Consider the following 23092-nt stretch of genomic DNA (forward strand, 5'->3'; position numbering starts at 1 on the left):
CCCTTTCATAAACTTGAGAAAGGTTAATTAAAAGTCTGTTAGTTCACTGCCTGAGGAGGCTGTTATAGCAAAATAGCTTATACTCGGTTTCTCTCTTGATTATTTTAGGGTACTATTAAGTGTTACCAAAAATGAACTTGGGTAGATTGTCTGACCAGTGGTCATTCTCAGAAAAAAATGCACTTTTGCATGCGTAACCTTCGGACGCTGTGTATGGGCCAGTTGGACTGGCATAAATCATGCCATATTCAATTAAAGTATGGCAACTTGCATATCAAAATGACCGTCTCGGCCCTAGTGATACAACAGAACCACAATCCAGTGTATCCGCTTCCCATCCAAGAGAATTATTGGTCAAAATGGAATAAAAGTGTATAAGTAAAAGTTATAAGCAGGTTTATTCGCAAGTTACCTTCAAGTTAATATGAAACATATTAATAAATAAAGCAACATATTCTTCGTTATTTGCGTCGATACATTAATTCTCAATCAAATCAAGTTAAGATCTGTCTGAGTGCTGCATCAGACGGATGTCCTATGTCCTGTGAGATGGTTTGTGGTTACAAGGTACAGTGTATCACCGAACTAGAGTCACAGCTTGAAGAAGCTGACCTGAGAATCATTCCTCATGCTGCTGCTAGTGGTAAGAACAGAGTTGTTGGTGTGTTAAATGACATAAATAGTGTCATAGCAATGCTGCACTTTTGTACCTCGATGCGTCTAAGTGTTGGTGTTGGAGACACCACATGATGTATCCCAGTCTGTACTCTGGCGGAGCTCACTCCTGATGTCTGCTCAGTTTTCCCAGCTATCCACACCCTTATCGGGTGTAATATAACCAGTAAGTTTGGGACAAAGGCTGGGACATTGAAGGTAGAGAATGGCATGGACTACCATGGATCATTTAGGAAGCTCGAGGCAGATATGGAAGAAGTATTTGCCAAAGCTGAGGCATATTTGGTTCAGGTATTTAAACCAGGGTCATCTTGTAAGACCCTTGATACCTACTGAATGAACTCTATCACCAGAGCAAGCTCCAGACCCTGGACAAATTGCCACCATCGAGTACATCAACCAGGGGTAATTTGTTGTGCTTTTCTTGCAACACAAACAATACCTAACTGTTTAAGAAGGATATGTTGTTGTATGGCTACCAGGACATTGGTGGGGTGTTGGTGGAAGCCAGTTTCTCACGAGGCAAGGTGCCGAGAAAATAAGGCATTATGCTGTAAGTTCTGCAAATGTTACTCACCAGATACTACTTGTAAGAAATCCTTTTCTGGTAGTCTTACAATTATGAAGTGTATAAACTATCCTATCGTTCTATATATGAATAATTCTCATGTATGAAGGATAATGGCACTTCATTGAGAGATTACAAAGCTTGAAGAGCTTTGTAATTTCCTAATGAATGCAATTAGGTACAAAATCATTGATTTACACACAGTAATTGCCATTTAAAATAATGAAACTCAGATTATGCCGCTTTATTTATTAATGTGGAGGTAATTTGCGAATAAACCTGCTTTTAACTTTTACTTATGCAATTTTATTCAATTTTGACCAATAATTCTCTTGTATGGATGGCAGATACACTGAATTGTGGTTCTGTTGTATCAGTAGGGTCGAGACGGTCATTTTGATATGCATGTTGCCACACTTTAATTGAATATGGCATGATTTATGATATATGCCAGTCAGACTAGCCCATACACAGCGTCCAAAGGGTGTGGGTACAAAAGTGCATTTTTTTCTGAGAATGACCTTGTTTTGGCCCTGTTGATTCTTGATGAGTTTATAGAGCTGGAACATGTAAAAGTTTATTGGGTTTTTAGTAGAGAGAAACCTAACTGGTCCTTTCTTCATCTATTAGGAAAATATATTATATACAGTTCCAAATGTATATCACCTTAACTTAATCACTGTAGCTATGAGTGTTTAATGAGGACGGAGGCTATCTTAAAGTAGCTCTACTAAATAAGTCCAATTGATGTGAAAGTGGGAGTGATAGTGAGTAGAGACTGCTCGAGGGAGAACAGAATTTATCAGACGTCCTTCTCTCGGGAGTGATGAGTAACTCCCCTTCGAGGTGCTCGAGGGAGAACGGAGAATATCAGACGTCCTCCCTGGAGGAGAGACAGAGCACATCAGGGATGGCTCTGATAAAGTCTTCCTCTTGAGAGTGTTATCAAGCTACTGCCCTCAATAGGTGGCCAGGGAGCCTGTTACTTATGCCTTGAGTTAGCACTAAGTGACGCGCCTTCCTGTGGACACACCCGATCACGTGCTCTGAACATGTCACCTCATAGCTAGTGGAAAGTTACAGGGGATAATAGTTATACAAGACTAATATAATTAACCCACATTTATATAAGTACTTCTGCCTATGAGACGGGCTAATACATTGCTCGGTCAAACCTTCCGAGCTCTGCGAGGAATAAACTAATCAAGCAGAAAAACCCTATACATATACCTACCCATTTGACATGCATATGTTTGTAAACACTGAACTGGGGAAGCTGACACCTGCAGTTGAACAGCTACTAAGCCCTAGTCTGAAGTGCCTTATGGGAGAGTATATTATGTACAATGGCAAACTTGGAAGATTCTTTCTTATAATCACAAAACAAAAATATTACTGCCAATTCACATATTCCTTCTGCAGCAGGTATAAATGCAAATACAACCTCTGGTCAGACAGCCTGCCCAAGACCTAAAAAGTACCCTAAAACAATCAAGAGAGAAATCGAGTACACGCCATTTTGCCACATTTTGCCACAGGACCCCCTCAGACAGCCCATTATATGTGTTAATAATGATTTTGCATGTGTGTTAAAATACATGGTAGCCTATTCTGTGGAATAGGTTATAACTTGACTGAGTCTCTTGAATGTATATATATATATATATATATATATATATATATATATATATATATATATATATATATATATATATATATATATATATGTACAGACTAATTTTTGGTAAACATGTCATCCGTATCCTGATTTAGTATGCCTTCATACTAGACACGACTTACACACATATAATTTAAAGAATGTCATTAAATTTTAAATTTGATAATTATATCTAGTGTTCTACATGCGCTTTTCTTTACCCTTCCGCAAGTGTGTGTGTGTGTGTGTGTGTGTGTGTGTGTGTGTGTGTGTGTGTGTGTGTGTGTGTGTGTGTATCGTATCATGAGAGTCATCCCTGAGTTGGTGTATGACTGAATCTATGAATGTACGCCTTACTCAACTCATCGCTATATTTTGCTGATGCTAATTTTAAGATCTCATTAACTGCTTTTCACCCAACTACCAAGCGAGCAGCAACGCTGTGGGCTCATTCGTCCAACCATTCATCCCAAGCCAAACTATCTTAATCAGGAGTGCAGCGAGAAGAAATGACCGCGAAGTCTGTTATAATAAAGTCATGAACCATCCTTGATGCGACCATAAATGTTGCTGATGTCCTGCACAGTGGTTGGGCGAATAGCAGCTGCCAGGACACTCGGGCTTATAGATACGCAACACAGAGGTGATGTTAGCAGACTTGTGTCGAGGCCAAGACGCATCTGCTGGTTATGTCCTCATTTTTTTTTGTTTTCAGACCCCCTTCGTGAGACCTAGTGTGTGGTGTGTAAATAAACCAGCATGGGATGTGCTTCTAGTTGTTGTCTTGTTGTGCCCTGATTGATCCTGAGAACGGAAGGATAGTTGTATTGAATCTTAGTCTACTGTAATAACTGAACTGATGCATCTGAGTGCTATTATAAAGTGATTATTTGTACAGTACATGCTAATGAATTGTGTGTTGAGAATGGTTGTCGTTTACAGTATTGAGACCATAATCAACAAATAATATATATATATATATATATATATATATATATATATATATATATATATATATATATATATATATATATATATATATATATATATATATATATTATATATATATATATATATATATATATATTATATATATATATATATATATATATATATATATATTTATATATATATATATATATATATATATATACTCTTTTTCATCACCTCGCTTCTCCTCCTGCCTGTGGTATTTGCCTGGTGTGTGTCACTTTCAATCGTAGTTTAGTGACAGTGTGTGGTGTGCTGCCCCTCCCTCAGGCTACCTCCCGGTACGGCGGCTACTCTGCCCACTTCTGCTTGGAATTATTCCTATTGCCTTCAGTTTACAGCGAAAGAAAACAAATCTGAATATTTCAACAATCCCTATATTTTCAGAGAGGTTAAACACAAAAATTAAAGAAAATATCTTATTTGGTAATTTTCTTATTATATTTTTCTGAATGATAACCAGAAGAATCTCCGTCACATGAGTGTATAAAGTTCATGGAGAATCCAGGCAACAGATTTTAGTAGAGTAAACACATGTTGAGTCTGTCCCGCCGTGTTTATAAACTTAAAATATTATGACCAAATGATATTGCATAGACTATTTTTTTTTCTATCCATTCCATGTACCCGCCATCCGTGAACTGTGACCTGCTGCGACACCATGAACTTCTATCATCCCATGAACTCTGACCCGTGAACTGTGGACCCCGTGAATAATGACCCCGTGAACTACGATCCCGTGAACTGTGACTCCGTCTCTATTGGACTTGCTATTGTTGATGATGATGGCCTGTTGGCCTCCTGTGGTTATTATTACTGTTGCTACTGACCTCTTCAAATTCTGTTGCACCTGAAAATGTTATCATGACCTGGGGTTGACCTGATACCATTATGTTGAACTTGTGTTAACCTGGTGCCTTTATATCGACCTGGTGTTGACCTGGTACCTTTATGTTGACCTGATGTTGACCTGGTGCCTTTATATTGACCTGGTGCCTTTATATTGACCTGGTGCCTTTATATTGACCTGGTGCCTTTATATTGACCTGATGTTGATTCGGTGTTGATCTGTGACTATATGTTGACCTGTGCATTTATGTTAACCTGGTGCCTTTATGTTGACTTGGTGCCTTTGCAATGATCTGGGGTTGTCCTGGTGAACCTATGTTGACCTGGTATCTTTTTGTTGACCTGATAATGACCTGGTAATGACCTACCGGTTGGTGAGCAGAACCAGAAGAAGAAGAGGCCAGGGAAGAGAGAGCGCCGTCGTCGGGCTCGTTCACCTGTTACCGTCGCCCACTTCGTCGCCTCCCCTATCAACAGGACCTCCCGCCACGGTACCTCACACAGTTCTCTAATGCTCCTCCTCATCACACATATGCTCCTCTCTCACCATTCATGCTAGCTCCATCACACATGTTCGTTTCTCATCACTCCCTTCTCTCCTATTACCTCACATGCTCCTCTATCATCTCACATGCTCCTCTATCATCTCACATGCTCCTCACTCATCATGCATGCTTCTCCCTTATCACTAATGCTCCTCTCTCATCTATCATACTCCTCTCTCATCACTCATGCTCCTCCCTCATCACTAATGCTCATCTATCATCACTCATGCTCCCTACCCATCACTCATGCTCCTCTCTCATCACTCATGCTCCCTACCCATCACTCATTCTCCTCTCTCATCACCCATGCTCCTTACCCATCACTCATGCTCCTCTCTCATCACTCATGCTCATTAATCATGATCTTCCCTTATCATGCCCCTCCCTCTTCATCCATGCCCTTCTCTTATCACACATGCTCCCCTCATCACTAATGTTCCTCTCATCTTTCTTTCATCACTCACGGTACTCCCTCATCACTCATGCCTTTCTTTCATCATGTGTGTTCCCTAACATCACATGTGCTCCACTTTCAGCACTCAAGTTCCTCTTCCATCATGCACGATCATCTCCCATCACACATGGTCTCTCATCACTGATGCTCATTAATCATGATCCTTCCTTATCACTCTTGCTCCTCCCTCATCACTCATGTTCCTCCCTCATTGCTAATGCTCATCTATCATCACTCATGCTCCTCTCTCATCCTCCCATGCCTCTCTCTCATCACTCATGCTCATTAATCACAATCTTCCCTTATCGTTCATGCTCCTCCCTCTTCACCCATGCCCTTCTCTTATCACACATGCTGCTCCCTCATCACTAATGCTCATCTATCATCATTCATGCTCCCTACCCATCACTCATGTTCCTCTCTCATCACTCATGCACATTATCCATGATCTTACCTTATCGTTAATGCTCCTCTCTCATCATCCATACTCCTCTCTTATCACATATGCTCCTCCCTCATCAATGTCTCCTCTCATCATTCTCTCATCACTCACGGTACTCCCTCATCCCTCATGCTCTTCTCTCATCATTCATGCTCCTCCCTCATCATTCATGCTCCTCCCTCATCACCCATGCTCCACTCTTATCAATCATGCCCCTGCCTCATCAGCCATACCCCTTCTCTCGTCACCATATGTTCCTTTCTCATCACACATGCTCCTCTATCATTACACATGCTCCTCTCTCATCACTCATGTTCCTAATTAATCACTTATGTTCCTCTCTCATTGCACAAGATCCTCCCTCATCACTCATGCTCCTTTCTTATCATGCGCAATCCTCTCTCATCACCTATGATCCTCCCTCACCACTAATGCTCCTCTAATCATCCTTTCATCACTCACACTACTTCCTCATCTCTCATGCTCTTCTTCCATCACTTATGCTCCTCCCTCTCTACTCATGCTCCTCTTTCATCACTCATGCCCCTCTCTTATCACTCATGCTCATTAATCATGCTCTTCCCATCTTACCCATGCTCTTCCCTAATCCTGCTCCTCTCAAAATCCTTTCATCACTCATGCTACCTCTTGCTCATGCTCTTATCTCTTCATTCATACTCCTCACTCATGCTCTGCCCTCATCACTACATATAACACCACCCATCATCACTACATATAACACCACCCATCATCACTACATATAACACCACCCATCATCACTACATATAACACCACCCATCATCACTACATATAACACCACCCATCATCACTACATATAACACCATCCATCATCACTACATATGACACCACCCATCATCACACATATAACACCACCCATCATCACTACAATAACCACCCATCATCACTACATATAACACCACCATCATCACTACATATAACACCACCCATCATCACTACATATAACACCATCCATCATCATCACTACATATAACCATCCATCATCACTGAATCGGTAAAGTAGTTTCGAGATTCTCGTCTTACACACACACATACTTCTTTGTTTTTATATATATATAAAAAAAAAAATATATATATATTTTATATATATATATATATATATATATATATATATATATATATATATATATATTTCATTAGCCCAATAAAGCAAGCAGACTTCTACATATAATCAACACCTCACCCCGCCAATTCGAACCCCGATCATAATTGTGAAATGTTACCTCTGGGCCACCAGGTCACTAAAGCAGTCCTAGACTCTGTTATATTTCATACAAAGCCTGTTCAACGAGCTTATGGCCGTGAACCTCTAATGGGACTACTCGTGCAGCAGGTGATCAGAGTAACATTTACTGGTTTGGTAAAACGTTACTCTGTCCACTTATGTGCAAGGTAGTCCCCGCAGCACCACTCGCACACGGTCTCCGACCCACATCGGGACCTGAGAGGCTAAATATGTAATAATATTCATAATAATAATAATAATAATACATAAAGAACCACAAAATTAAAAAAAAAAAAAAAAAAGTGAGAAACGATACATGTTTTGTTTGTAGTATGAGACACAATTGAGACCCTGCAATTGTGTGTAAATGAGACAGAAAGTCAGATCAGCAACCTGTGACTTGGTCACAATTTTCGTGATGCCATATGGCAGCAGGGTCTACCATTAGACAACACATTATGCTTCTAATTTCTTCCCAGGCGGTAGTACCTCAGTGTTTGGTAGCTGCCTCCTACTTAAGAACATAAGAACATAAGAATGAAGGAAACTGCAGGCGGGCCCATTGGCCCATTCTGGACAGTCCCGTTTACACCCAACCCTTATTACTCATATATCCATCAAACCTATGTCTGAAGCTATCCAGCATATTCTACCCTCATATATATATATATATATATATATATATATATATATATATATATATGTGTATGTGTATATATATATATATATATATATATATATATATATATATATATATATATATATATATATATATATATATATATATATATATATATATATATATATAAAATTGGGTGTACAATTCCTGTTGATGTTTGGGTTTTTAATGTTACGTAATCTATTAGTATGACATTAGTACGACAATAATTAGAAAATTAGTAAACAACTGTAGGTGAAGGAATTTTGCATTTTGAATCTTAGATGTGGAACAAGCAAATCTATCTTAAGTATATTTTGTATCTAACATACCCCATTCCTTTCTCCTCCCACCCATCTCCTCGTACCCTGACCTCTTGAAACATTTCTATGTCATTCTCCTTCTCCTAATTCTTCTTATCTTTCTCTTTTCACATCCTCTCCCCTCCAATTTTTTCTTGGCCCTGACTTTTCTTATCTCTTAATTTTCTCTTTCTTCTCCTTTGTCGCCATTGCTCTTTATTTTATATGACCCTACTTTACTTGCTTCACTTTTCTCTTTTTCCTGTGCCCCTCCCACCCCTCCCACCCGACTCCATCCTGCCGTCCTTGCAGGTTACAGGTTCAGACAGGTGCACCACAGTGGACACCAGCTGCCTGGATGGAGCAGCTCGGCCTCCAACATAATCTCCCTCAACAGCGGCACTGTCACCGTCAGGGCCGGCCTATACTACCTCTATGCTCAGGTACGTCCCACAACACCTCTATACTCAGGTAAACTCTACCACTTCTACACTCAGCTTTACCCCGATACACCTCTCTACTCAGGTAGACTCCATGACACCTCGATACTCAAATACACGCACTCTATAACACTTAGGTACAACCAATACAACTCTACACTCAGATAAACTTCCCAACACCTCTACCCACAGTTACACTTCCCTACACACTACTCAGTTACACTTCCCTACACCTCTACACCCAGTTACACTTCCTTACACCTCTACACTCAGTTACACTTCCCTACACATCTACACTCAACTACACTTACCTACACCTCTACACTCAGTTACACTTCCCTACACCTCTACACTCAGTTACAGCTCCCTACACCTCTACACTCAACTACACTTCCCTACACCTCTACACTCAGTTACACTTCCCTACACCTCTACACTCAACTACACTTCCCTACACCTCTACACTCAGTTACACTTCCTATACCTCCATACTCAATTACACACCCCAGTACACCTATACACTCAGATAAAATCCCCAGTACACCTCTAAATTCAAATACACACCTCAGTACACCTCTACAGTCAGGTATACACCCCAATACACCTCTACAATCAGGTACACCTCTACACTCAAGTACATACCCCAGTACACCTCTATTTTCAGGTACACCCCAGAACACTTCAACACTCAGGTACACACCCCAGTACACCTCTACACTCAGGTACACCCCAGAACACTTCAACTCAGGTACACACCCCAGTACCTCTACACTCAGGTACACACCCAGTACACCTCTACCTCAGGTACACACCCCAGTACACCTCACACTCAGGTACACAGTACACCTCTACACTCAGGTACACACCTAGTACACCTCTACACTCAGGTACACACCCATTACACCTCCAACATGAGTACACATCCCAGTACACCTCTACATTCAGGTGCAGTACACCTCTACACTCAGGTACACATTCCAACACACCTCTCACTCAGGCCACCCCTCTACACTCAGGTACACACCTAGTACACCTCTACACTCAGGTACACACCCCCAAACACCTCAACACTAGGTACACACCCAGTACACCCTCTCCGCTCAGGTACACACCCCAGAACACCTCAACACTTAGGTACACACCAGTACACCTCTACACTCAGGTACACCCCAGTACACCTCTACACTCACGTACACACCAGTACACCTCTACTCTCAGATACACACCAGTACACCTCTCCTCTACACTCAGGTACTCCAGTACACCTCTACACTCACGTACACACGAGAACACCTCAACACTTGAACAACACCCCAATCACCTCTACACCCAGGTACACACCCCAGTACCTCTACACTCTGGTACACCCCAGTACACTCAGGCACACCCCATTTCACCTCCACACCCAGGTACACACCCCAGTACCTCTACACTCTGGTACACACCCCAGTACACCTATAAACTCAGGCACACCCCATTTCACTCAACACACCAGGTACACACAGTACACCTCTACACTCAGGTACACACCCCAACACCTCTCTCTCAGGTACACACCTAGTACACCTCTGCACTCAGGCACACACCCCAGAACACCTCTACACTCGGTACCAGCACACCTCAACACTTATTTACACACCCCAGTACGCCTCTACACTCAGGTACCCCAATACATCTCACTCAGGTACACCTCTACACTCAGTTACACGCCCAGTACACCTCTACACTCAGGTATACCCAGAACACCTCAACACTTAGGTACACACCCAGTACACCTCTACTCAGGTACATTACACCTCAACATAGGTACACATCCCAGTACCTCTACATTCAGTACACACCCAGCACACCTCTACACTCAGGTACACATTCAATACACCTCTACACTCAGGTACACCTCTACACTCAGGTACACACCTAGTACACCCCTACACTCAGGTACACACCCAGAACACCTCAACACTTAGGTACACACCCCAGTACACTCTGCTCAGGTACACCCAGAACACCTCAACACTTAGGTACACACCCCAGTACACCTCTACGCTCAGGTACACACCCCAGAACACCTCAACACATAGGTACACACCCCAGTACCTTATACACTCAGGTACACACCCAGTACACCTTACACTCACGTACACACACCAGTACACACTCTCTCTCAGCTATACACCCAGTACCTCTACACTCAGGTACACCTCTATCTCAGTGCTCACCACAGTACCTCTACACTCACGTACACCCAGAACACCTCAACACTTGAACACACCCCAGTATACCTCTACACCCAGGTACACACCCAGTACACCTCTACACTCTGGTACACACCCCAGTACACCTATAAACTCAGGCACACACCCCATTTCACCTCAACACCCAGGCCACACCCCAGTACACCTCTACACTCAGGTACACACCCCAGTACACCTCTACTCTCAGGTACATACCCCATTTCACCTCAACACCCAGGTACACCCCAGTACACCTCCACACTCAGGTACACACCCCAGTACACCTCTCTCTCAGGCACACACCTAGTACACCTCTGCACTCAGGCACACACCCCAGAACACCCCACACTCAGGCACACCCCAGTACCTCAACACTTATTTACACACCCCAGTACACCTCTACACTCAGTACACACCCAATACATCTCTACACTCAGGTACACCTCTACACTCAGTTACACGCCCCAGAACACCTCTACACTCAGGTACACACCCAGAACACCTCAACAAGCAACACTTAGGTACACACCCCAGTACACCCCTACACTCAGGCACACACGCCAGAAACACCTCAACACTTAGGTACACACCCCAGCACACCCTCACACCATGTACACACCTAGTACACCCCACACCAGGTACACACCCCATACACCCCCACACTCAGGCACACACCCCAGTACACCCCACACCAGGCACACACCCCAGTACAACTCTACACTCAGGTACACCTCACACCTGGTACACACCCCAGCACACCTCTACACTCAGGTACACACCCCAGAACACCTCAACACTTAGGTACACACCCCAGTACACCTCTACACTCAGGTACACACCTAGAACACCTATACACTCTGGTACACAACCCAGTACACCACCTGGTACACACCCCAGAACACATCAACACCTAGGTACACACACCAGTACACCTTACAACCAGGCACACACCCCATTCACACCTCTACACAGGTACACACCCCAGAACACCTCAACACTTAGGGTACACACCCCAGTGCACCTCTATTCTCAGATACACACCTAGTACACCCTCTGCACTCAGGTACACACCCCAGAACACCTCTACACTCGGCACACACCCCAGTACACCTCAACACTTATTTACACACCCCAGTACACCTCTACACTCAGGTACACACCCCAACACTTCTTACACTCAGGTACACCTCTACACTCAGTTACACGCCCCAGTACACCTCACAATCAGGTACACACCCCAGAACACCTCAACACTTAGGTACACACCCCAGTACACCTCACACTCAGGTACTCAACCCCATTACACCTCAACACTTAGGTACACATCCCAGCACACCCCACATTCAGGCACACACCCAGTACACCTGTACACTCAGGTACACATTCCACACACCACACCAGGCACACCCCACACCAGGTAGCACACCTAGTACACCCCACACTCAGGTACACACCCAGAACACCTCAACACTTAGGTACACACCCCAGTACACCCTCTGCTCAGGTACACACCCCAGAACACCTCAACACTTAGGTACACACCCCAGTACACTCTACACTCAGGTACACATTCCAATACACCTCTACACTCAGGTACCTCCAAGGCACACACCCCAGCCTCAACACGTAGGCACACAACCCACACCTCTACACTCAGGTACACACCCTAGTTTACCCTACATCCAGGTACACACCCCAGTACACCTCTACACTCAGGTACACACCTAGTACACCTCTTCACTCAGGTACACACCCCAGTACACCTCACACTCACGTCACCCCAGAACACCAACACGTAGGCACACAACCCAGTACACCTCTACACTCAGGTACACACCCTAGTTTACCTCACATCCAGGTACACACCCCAGCACACCCCTACACTCAGGTACACACCTAGTACACCTCTTCACCAGGTACACACCCCAGTACACTTACACTCACGTACACACCCCAGAACACCTCAACACGTAGGCACACAACCCAGTACACCTCTACACTCAGGTACACACCCTAGTTTCTTACATCCAGGTACACACCCCAGTACACCCCACACCTCAGGTACACACCTAGTACACCTCTTCACCCAGGCACACCCCAGTACACCCCCACACTCACGTACACACCCCAGAACACCTCAACACTTAGGTACACACCCCAGTACACCTCTACACTCAGGTACTCACCCCATTACACCTCAACACTTAGGTACACATCCCAGTACACCTCTACATTCAGGTACACACCCCAGTACACCTCTACACTCAGGTACACATTCCATACACCTCTACACTCAGGTACACCTCTACACTCAGGTAGCACACCTAGTACACCTCTACACTCAGGTACACACCCCAGAACACCTCAACACTTTAGGTACACACCCCAGTACACCTCTACGCTCAGGTACACACCCCAGAACACCTCAACACTTAGGCACACACCCAGTACACCCCACACTCAGGTACACATTCCACACACCCCACACTCAGGTACACACCCCACACCTCAGGCACACCCCCACACCAGGCACACCCTACACTCAGGTAGCACACCTAGTACACCCCACACTCAGGTACACACCCCAGAACACCTCAACACTTAGGCACACACCCCAGTACACCCTGCCAGGCACACACCCCAGAACACCTCAACACTTAGGTACACACCCCAGTACACCCCACGCTCAGGTACACACCCCAGAACACCTCAACACTTAGGTACACACCCCAGTACACCTCTACACTCAGGTACACATTCCAACCTCTCCACTCAGGTACACCTCTACACTCAGGTACACCTCACACCAGGCACACCTCACACCAGGTAGCACACCCAGTCTCCCCACACCAGTGCACACACCCCAGAACACCTCAACACTTAGGTACACCCCAGTACACCTCTACGCTCAGGTACACACCCCAGAACACCTCAACACGTAGGCACACAACCTAGTACACCTCTACACTCAGGTACACCCTAGTTTACCTCTACATCCAGGTACACACCCAGTACCTCTACACTCAGGTACACACCTAGTACACCTCTTCACTCAGGTACTCACCCCATTACACCTCAACACTTAGGTACACATCCCAGTACACCTCTACATTCAGGTACACACCCCAGTACACCTGTACACTCAGGTACACATTCCAATACACCTCTACACTCAGGTACACCTCTACACTCAGGTAGCACACCTAGTACACCTCTACACTCAGGTACACACCCCAGAACACCTCAACACTTAGGTACACACCCCAGTACACCTCTACACCCAGGTACACACACCAGAATACCTCAACACTTAGGTACACACCCCAGTACACCTCTACACTCAGGTACACACCCCAGAATACCTCAACACTTAGGTACACACCCCAGTACACCTCTAGACCTAGGTACACACCCCAGTATACCTCTACACTAAGGTACACACCCCAGTAAACCTCTACACTCAGGTACACACCCCAGAATACGTCAACACTTAGGTACACACCCCAGTACACCTTTACACTCAGGGACACACCCCATTACACCATTGTGTAGGAATATAGCAAGAAGGTGAAGTAATGAGAAGGCGCCACAAGGGGGGGACCAGTAGCTTAACTGGTCAAATGGGCCCAATCTTAAAAGGCCCGATAGGGCTACTGGACGACCGTAATGCATAATATATGTTGGGGTCTATTAGGGCTGAGACTCATTTGACCTTCAAACTTAACCTTGTTGGATAGTTGTTAAAAAAATTGTTTTCATATGCTTTCAGGTGTCTGTTAGTGGCGGCTGAGATGAAATAACAAACATACATCAGTATCTTTAATTATGTTTGGACACTCTTGTGCCATATTTGACCACATCCTCCACGCACTCATGGCCAAATATTAGAACCCAGAATTATATGTGAGCTTCTCAGTAACGGGTGACCAACTTCTTCAATGCTTAAGAAGCAGCTAATGTGACACACCAGCCACTGCTATTAATAATGCAGAGGAATGCAGCATTTTTATGTAGATACCAAAACCATCATTGCTGAGGGTCATATTGCCGAGGGAGAACAAGGGTTGTTGCCAGAGTCTGAGAATAATTTACGTCAAGAATTTTTAGCCAGTGACGTCACTCAGGGGTGAACTCAGCCTGTGTTACTGGGGAATTCCTGGAAACTCTCAATATGTTATTTTGTTCACACATGCTCACGCACCTACATCAACGGCTACAAGGTTCAATCAGCATGCCCACTGTGGCACAAAAGCAAAAACAAACTCCCATTATATATATATATATATATATATATATATATATATATATATATATATATATATATATATATATATATATATATATATATATATATATATATATAAGCAGTAAGTGGTGTTCACTGACCCTGAAATAAATTGTTAATTCCCTAGAACTTGTGCTTTTCTTTCCTGTATATATATATATATATATATATATATATATATATATATATATATATATATATATATATATATATATATATATATATATATATATATATACACAATCAACACCTCAACCTGCCAGGATTGGAACCCAAGGCCCACGAGCCCATCACTGTGACTGGGGAACGCTAATGAAATATATATATATATATATATATATATATATATATATATATATATATATATATATATATATATATATAAATAAACACTAACTCACGCGTCGAACCCTGGACCTTTGGCTATGAACAGGGATCGCTACCACCGTGCCACAAGCACAATAAATACATTTCTAGGCTTTCTTACATTTCACACAAAGCCTGTTCATTGTGCTTGTTAAGCGCCGTGAACCTCCATTGGGGATTGCCCGTGCCAACTGTTACTATGTGGTCGGATTAGCATTTTACCGAATATAAAGTCATTTTCCTCTGAATTCTTTCCAAGGATTTTATACCCATTCTGTAATACGGTGACCAGAATTGAACTGCGTAATCCAAGTGAGATCTCACAAGCGCAAGATATAGTTTTGGGATGACCTCTCTAGTCTTGTAACTAACACTCCTTTGTGTGAACCCAAGTACTTTATTAGCCTTGTTTCGAGCAAATACACATTGTTTACTTGGCTTAAGATTCCTACTTGTCATTACTCTTAAAGTCTTCTCGCAGTCGGATTTCTCAATAACATCGTTGTTCAAATGGTATCTGGTTTCCCTGTTTACACCTCCAATCTGTTTCCCTGTTTACATCTGCCAATGATTTTCAGCTAAACGTGCAAATCTTAACAGGTGCTGTACGAGCCTGGACGATTCGGCACCGGATTCCAGATCTTGGTTGACGGCATCCCCATCACGGAATGCTCCCTGGCTCCCACCCAGCCATCACACTCCTGCCACACCGCCTCCGCCACCTACCTCCCAAGGGTGAGTCTTCCACAGTACCTTCCAAGGGTGAGTTTTCCTCAATTCCTCCCCATGGTGAGTCTTCTCCACTACTTCCCAGGGTGAGTTTCCCCACTATCTTCCCAGGGCGAGTCTTTCTCACTACCACCCCAGTATGTTTCTTCCTCAGTTCCTCCCCAGGGTGAGTCTTTCCCAGTTCCTCCCCAAGGTGTGTTATGCCTAGTTCCTCCCTAGGGTGAGTCTTAACCAGTTCCTCCCCAGAGTGAGTCTTGCCCAGTTCCTTCTTTGGGTGAGTTTTCCCCAGTTCCTTCCCAGGTGAGATATTATGTCTTAATTTATTTTATAGTATACCTTGAGTCTCTTCAACAATATTATTTATTTGCCTCAAAACTAGTTTGTTACTCTAAATATATTCCCTTTGATTGATGATGTTTTGCTCGCATATATTGTGAATACTGTTTGTATGAAATAAATTAAAGCCAAGATCTCTCTACAGGACGCTAAGGTGTACGTGCGAGACCTTGAGCACCATACGACGGCTGTCAAGCGTCAGGAGAACAGCTTCTTTGGTCTGGTGAAACTCATGGACGCCCCGAAAACCGCTGAGGAGCTGCTGTTGGGATGAACTCCCACAGGAGGCTACGAGAGGGGATGGTTGGTAGTGGGTCGGTGGGTCAAGGGATGACATGAACATTCATATTTACGTGTTAGGTAAACGGGTGTCTCCTGGGTAATGGTGAACCAAGAAAAGTTGTTATATTATGTTGCTGGTGATAATCAGACAATAATATCTTCTTATAAGAGATAATGGATGGAAAGTGAATTACTCCAATGAGGACTGTGACCAATAAGCAAATTGTCTTGAAAACTTTATATTCAGGAAAGATTTTAACAAATGAAAGCCGCTGAAAAAAAATCAGTACAAGCATTATTTTATGGAAAAGTCTACCATGTAATTAGAACACTTGGGCCAGAGTTTTATACATCATCTAAAAGGCAAATATTCACTTGGCGTCGTCTTGGCGCGCACGATTTTGACGACCTTTTTAACTTATTTTGTTTTGCCGTCGTTATAAACGTCCCATTTAAAATATCAAATGAGATTAATAAACTGCGATGTTAACGGTGACTCCATGCCTCCGTAAGCTTATGTTAAATCCTGAAATATACTTGATCTTACAGTTCATAATATACAAGACTACATATCATTATCTGATGATTTTATCAGATGATGCAATTTAGGATAATTCAGAGAATCAGAGAGCAGCTCCACAAGAATTTAACGACTTCAATAAACTTAAATTATGAGACATATTCTGAGACATATAACATGGAAACCCAATGTTGTATAAAAGAAGATTAGTTTGTTTAATTGGCCATTGTTGTGGTGCTGGATCTCTGGAGCATATATACGAGAAGCAACACTTATTTTCTTATATATACAGTACATGAATACACGGGCACGGAACTGAAATTTTTATGTAATTTATTCTAATTTTTCACTTTTCGATGATCTGAGGTTATGGTGACTGAGAGTGTAGGGAAACCTTAGTAAGGCTAACTAAAGTATATCATTAAGGATATTTGTTTACGGCTGTTTTGTGACTTTTGAATGTGTTAAGTAGAGAAGTTTCATGACCGTGTTTACTTAACTGAGATATAATAGGCAGCCACATCTGTAATGTTGATTTGCATGTGTTAACCCCACGGTGCTGACATATAGAATCTATTTTACAGATATGCGATGCTGCTTTTGGCGTATTTTTTTCGCATTATTCAATTAATTAATCAGATCTGTAATGTTAACTCAGAGACTCAACTTTACATCTTTTTTTCACGGGGCAAGTTTGTGTTTTTGGTGGTGTACCTGTAAGGAGTAGTGTGGGGTCCGGCTGTGGGTGCCTCTTGCCCCGCGCGGGTTGTGCACAGTGAAAGTAACTTTACCTGAAATGTGATTTTGCGTTGACGTTTAGGCGTTTAATTAGGAACAAGCTTTAATTATAGATGTAAAACAGAGTTTATGCTGTAGAGGGGAAAATATCTATATATTTATAGACAATAATGGAATGTAATGTATAGGAGTGCATTCATATAAAGTATTTGATCTTGAATAAAGATTAAAGAACATTATCTAGGCATTGTTGCCAGTAAATATAACAAGTGTGATGATGAGTTATGTGTCACTTTGAATACTGTCAAGAAGAAGACCACAGCTTTGTAACAAGTCTGTTGTGAAAAAAAAGAAGATACTATTTAAAGTGAAAGCCTTACACCTAGTTTTCCTAGTAAAATATATATATATATATATATATATATATATATATAATGTGGTTACAACTATTTTACTGTAAGAGACGAAAAGTGACGTCGTTAGGAACACCACCATTTTAATATACTTTAGTGTACTAGAGAGTAACAGGAGAATTTACTTATAGTTTCATTGATTCGCTCAAGAGCTTAATGGATCCTGCGTTTCTCTTTAGATTAGAAACTTACTCATAAAACATGATAACAACTGGTACCAGATGTGATAAAAGTTACGAGAAACTTCCATTATTAGTCTACTGTAAATACCCAGATATCGCTTATATGTACCTTAAATATTTTAACAAATTATATAAATAAATAAACAAATAAATAAATAAATAAATAAATAAATAAATAAATATATATATATATATATATATATATATATATATATATATATATATATATATATATATATATATATATATATATATATAGTATATATATTAGGGTAGTCCATTTATTTATGGTTGAATAAAAAATTGTAAAATATGGTTCCTTTCAAGGCTGCCCATGTGCCACTGTGTTCAACGAATTCACAGTAGAAAAAAAAAAACATTTTTAAGTGTTACTAGAAAATAACACTTTTCCCATGCCATAAGTATTTCACCATACACTTGGTGAAATACGGATATTAAACATGTTTTTTTCAGAGTAGTGCTTTCAAATAAATATAAATGCATGCCCAGAAATAACTAATTTTAATTACATATTAACAAAAAAACACAATCGTATTGCTAATTTCAATTTTAGAAATAATGTTAACTTGGTAATTGATGTTCTATCAGCCAGCGAGGGCTTGCGAAACCAGTTACTGTACATGGTCTCGTTTTCGATACAACAGCATTAAACACCTGGGTTAACATAGGGACCTGCATACTCATTGAAAAAGCAGTTGGCCGCTCACTAACTTGGAGGGCTTGTCTTCCTCATGTGTTTTAATTAATGTTATCAAAAGTGTTTTCATATTGTTTTGGATCCCAAATACACCACTATTCAAATGCTTCAAAGAACAATGGCCAAGCGTAAACAAGAAACAGTATAATGATGCAGTACCAAAACTCTTCATAGAAACAGTAGGTGACATCTGACATAAACTTATTAAATTCTACACTGAAGTCTCCAGAACAGTAGCTTCTTTACAGAGGACTACAAAGAACTCCTCCGTTTGTGTTCAATCTTCCTTGGTGGAAGTGTATCTGATGGCATTTATTTCAGAATACCAGATGGATGGCTCGGGCCTTATGTCTTGAACATTTTCTTATTCATAAGACAATGTTAAATTAACTGCTCGGTTGGACAACAGTTTGCAGGAAATGTGCTTGTTCGTTACAGTCATTTATGCAAAGTACTGGCATGAAGCACCAATAGCAATATAAGCTCCAAGAAATGATTTAGCCCTTTTATCTTCATTGAGGGACTAACCCAATGAGGCACATACTGACGTTGCAAACAATGCATTCAAAATTCATCTTTGGTATTTATGAGAAGAGCTTGTGGAACTTTCGTTCCTTGACAAACGCTTGGATATTGATCAAAAAGTAAAGTTGGTTGTAAACCTCACTAGGAAAATCAATGGAGATGAAAGTTGTTAATGATTGCGCAGAGAGAGTTATGAAACTGTTGAAACAGTTCAGCTCTACAATCATAAGAGCTGAACTACACAAACAATATCTTCTTCGCCTTGTTAAATCTCACCTAAAATAATTCCCTACACCCTCCAAGGCAATTTCTTAAGCAGTAGCTTGTCTTTAAGAATCCAGTCATTCGTGTTCACTATTCTTTTTTGTACCAATTAATCATATTGGCTGTTAGTTTTTCAGTTTACTAATAGATAATAATTATGTAATTTTTTCTTTATTAAATTGTATTGTTCATATTATAGCAACCCCTAAATTTATTTCAATGCACCTGAGATTTGATGGCCAGTTCCTTTTAGTCATATGAAACAAGGGCAGACTTGAGGAAAACAGGAAATAACATTGAATATTTTAGGACCACCCTTATATATATATATATATATATATATATATATATATATATATATATATATATATATATATATATATATATATATATATATATATATATATATATATATATATATATTTATTTATTTATTTATTTATTTATATTCTAGCCTATGTATACTGAAAACCAATCACTATCTGCAAATGACGATCTGGAAAATATGATGCAACTGGTATTGTAAATATGTATGATTATAAAGATTTCATATAGCCAATGTCTGTAGGCAATGAAACTCAAAACATAATACGGCCACATCCCTCCACTGTGTGGTATTTCTACCACCTTATTTAATGTTGTCGTGTTCTGTTTCATACAGTGTCATGCCGGGCTACAAGTGTCACGTAGTTCACACACTATGGTACAAGTATCATATCATATTACAAATGTCACACCATGACACAAGTGTCACACCATGACCAGGTGTCACACCATGACAAAGTGTCACGCCATAATCAAGTGTCACCATGATACAAAAGTCACACCATGATCAAGTGTCACATCATAATACAAGTGTGACACGCTGCATTACATTGTTCCACACTTGGCATTTCCCAGAAATTATTACAATATTTTAGAGCTATACCGGTATGTTTGTTCATAATTACTGTTTACTGGTGTTTGTTGCGAGAGGCTGTGTCTGGTGTACACTACTGGTATATGCACGTACGTAAATAATCAGAATATCCTAGTTGCTGACAGTTCCTTCCGAAAGCATGTATTCGATTTACAGTACTTGGTTAGGCTATGAATTTGTTTAAATAGCAATTACATGATATGACTCCCAATTTATGTCGAATATGGTTACGAGTTTCAGGCTTAGGGAAACTTGGTTTAACATAAGACTAGTTGTTCATAGTAACCAGTGATGGTGTATTGTTCAAACACCTTTGGCAAATTACGGACTAATACTAATAATGAGTGCCCTAAAGGCAATATCGAATAATGCATTTTGCAGTGGTGAAATTGTTAAAATTACTGATTAATTTTAGGAAAGTTTGGAATTCAGTTCAGTGTATAACTAGTTTTTTTATGAACACAGCAGTGATCATTTGTTGCCTCATAGGCATAATTGCCCGCTGGGAACATTGTGGATACAGCACCTTGTATACTAAGCCTTCGGTACACAAGGAGGCAGCGTGGCCGGTCTCACCTGTATTAACTGTTAAATGTTTATCATAATCCAAAATCGTAACTATGACCTGACTAAAGTACTTCTTATTTTAAGCTCAGAATGATTCATCACAATATTTTTTTTTTTTTATTTCATGTTAAGACTATTTATTTACAGATAATATATGCACATTATGCTAACATAAACATAAGTCATTTAAATATTTTGCATTTTGCAAATTTCGTATTTTATTAAAACAATTATTTATATCAAACATAGACATAATATTTTCTACTTTCATCGGCATTTTTTTTTTAGATTTCAAGATATATTTTACATAATATATACAGTATTTCAATCTTCATATTATGCTTATGGGTCACGAAATGTCAAGTTTATACCAGTTTCCTTGAAATGTTCATTTTTTTTTCTCCAAATATTATCCTTTATATATGGAAGGATTATTAATCTTCCTGAGATTAAAATCCCCAGTAAAAGAAAAATATATTATTCTGCAATGGAAAAGCATACATTTGGAAACCATCCTCGTAGTACCTTGAGGATACACTGACATATCTTTCACACAGAAATGAAAACCACAAACCTTTAGTGCCTTAGACGCGCCAGTGGACATTGGCTATCTATTGATTTAATTTAAGAAAATCAATTGGTTAGAGTTAAATCAAGATTGTAAATATCATGTGCTTTGTTATTTAATAAATCTTAATAAAGGTAATATTTTGTATGTCACTTGTAGTTTCCTTAACCCAGGAGTATGGCAGAAAGCTCAAATACTTCATTCCCTTCTACTCACTCCGAGGATGTCATAATAAAACTTTTATTGACAAGTTCTCGAAATAAATGTAATAGAAAGACGACAGTAGCAGGATACTGTAAGTGGGTGTTCTTGGTGATATACAGGTTGGACGTTACACTCTGAAAGGTTGACAATGTTAATACCTAGATAAAGTACAATGGGTACTCCCCAACCTTTTTAAAGATGCGTAGCGATCCATCAGAAGCAGTTTAAAACTAAAATAAATGTTTCAAGGAAGAGTTGCGTGGCAATAGCAAAGGTTTTCGCCTTATAAATAATCAGAGAGATATGACATGTCTGAAATGTGAAAGTGCGATTTAGCGAGAAGAGGGTGTATTTTACTGTACACAAAGTTAATGGGAATGTATGTTATAACACTGTTA

At 40.8% G+C, this 23092-nt stretch overlaps 1 protein-coding gene across 1 annotated transcript in view; it reads left to right on the plus strand.

Moving 5' to 3' along the window:
• Positions 1–22642, plus strand: part of LOC121867343 — an 87353-nt gene extending 64711 nt beyond the window's left edge. The window contains 7 exon segments of the mRNA XM_042367268.1: positions 4161–4223; positions 5095–5230; positions 8717–8737; positions 8740–8788; positions 8790–8847; positions 16330–16464; positions 16940–22642. Coding sequence (XP_042223202.1) covers positions 4161–4223; positions 5095–5230; positions 8717–8737; positions 8740–8788; positions 8790–8847; positions 16330–16464; positions 16940–17068 — 591 coding nt within the window. The 3' untranslated portion in view covers positions 17069–22642.
• Positions 22643–23092: the final 450 nt, after the last annotated feature.

The sequence above is a fragment of the Homarus americanus genome, unplaced genomic scaffold (assembly GCF_018991925.1).
Source record: "Homarus americanus isolate GMGI-L3 unplaced genomic scaffold, GMGI_Hamer_2.0 scaffold6317, whole genome shotgun sequence".
In the NCBI taxonomy this organism is placed as follows: domain Eukaryota; kingdom Metazoa; phylum Arthropoda; class Malacostraca; order Decapoda; family Nephropidae; genus Homarus; species Homarus americanus.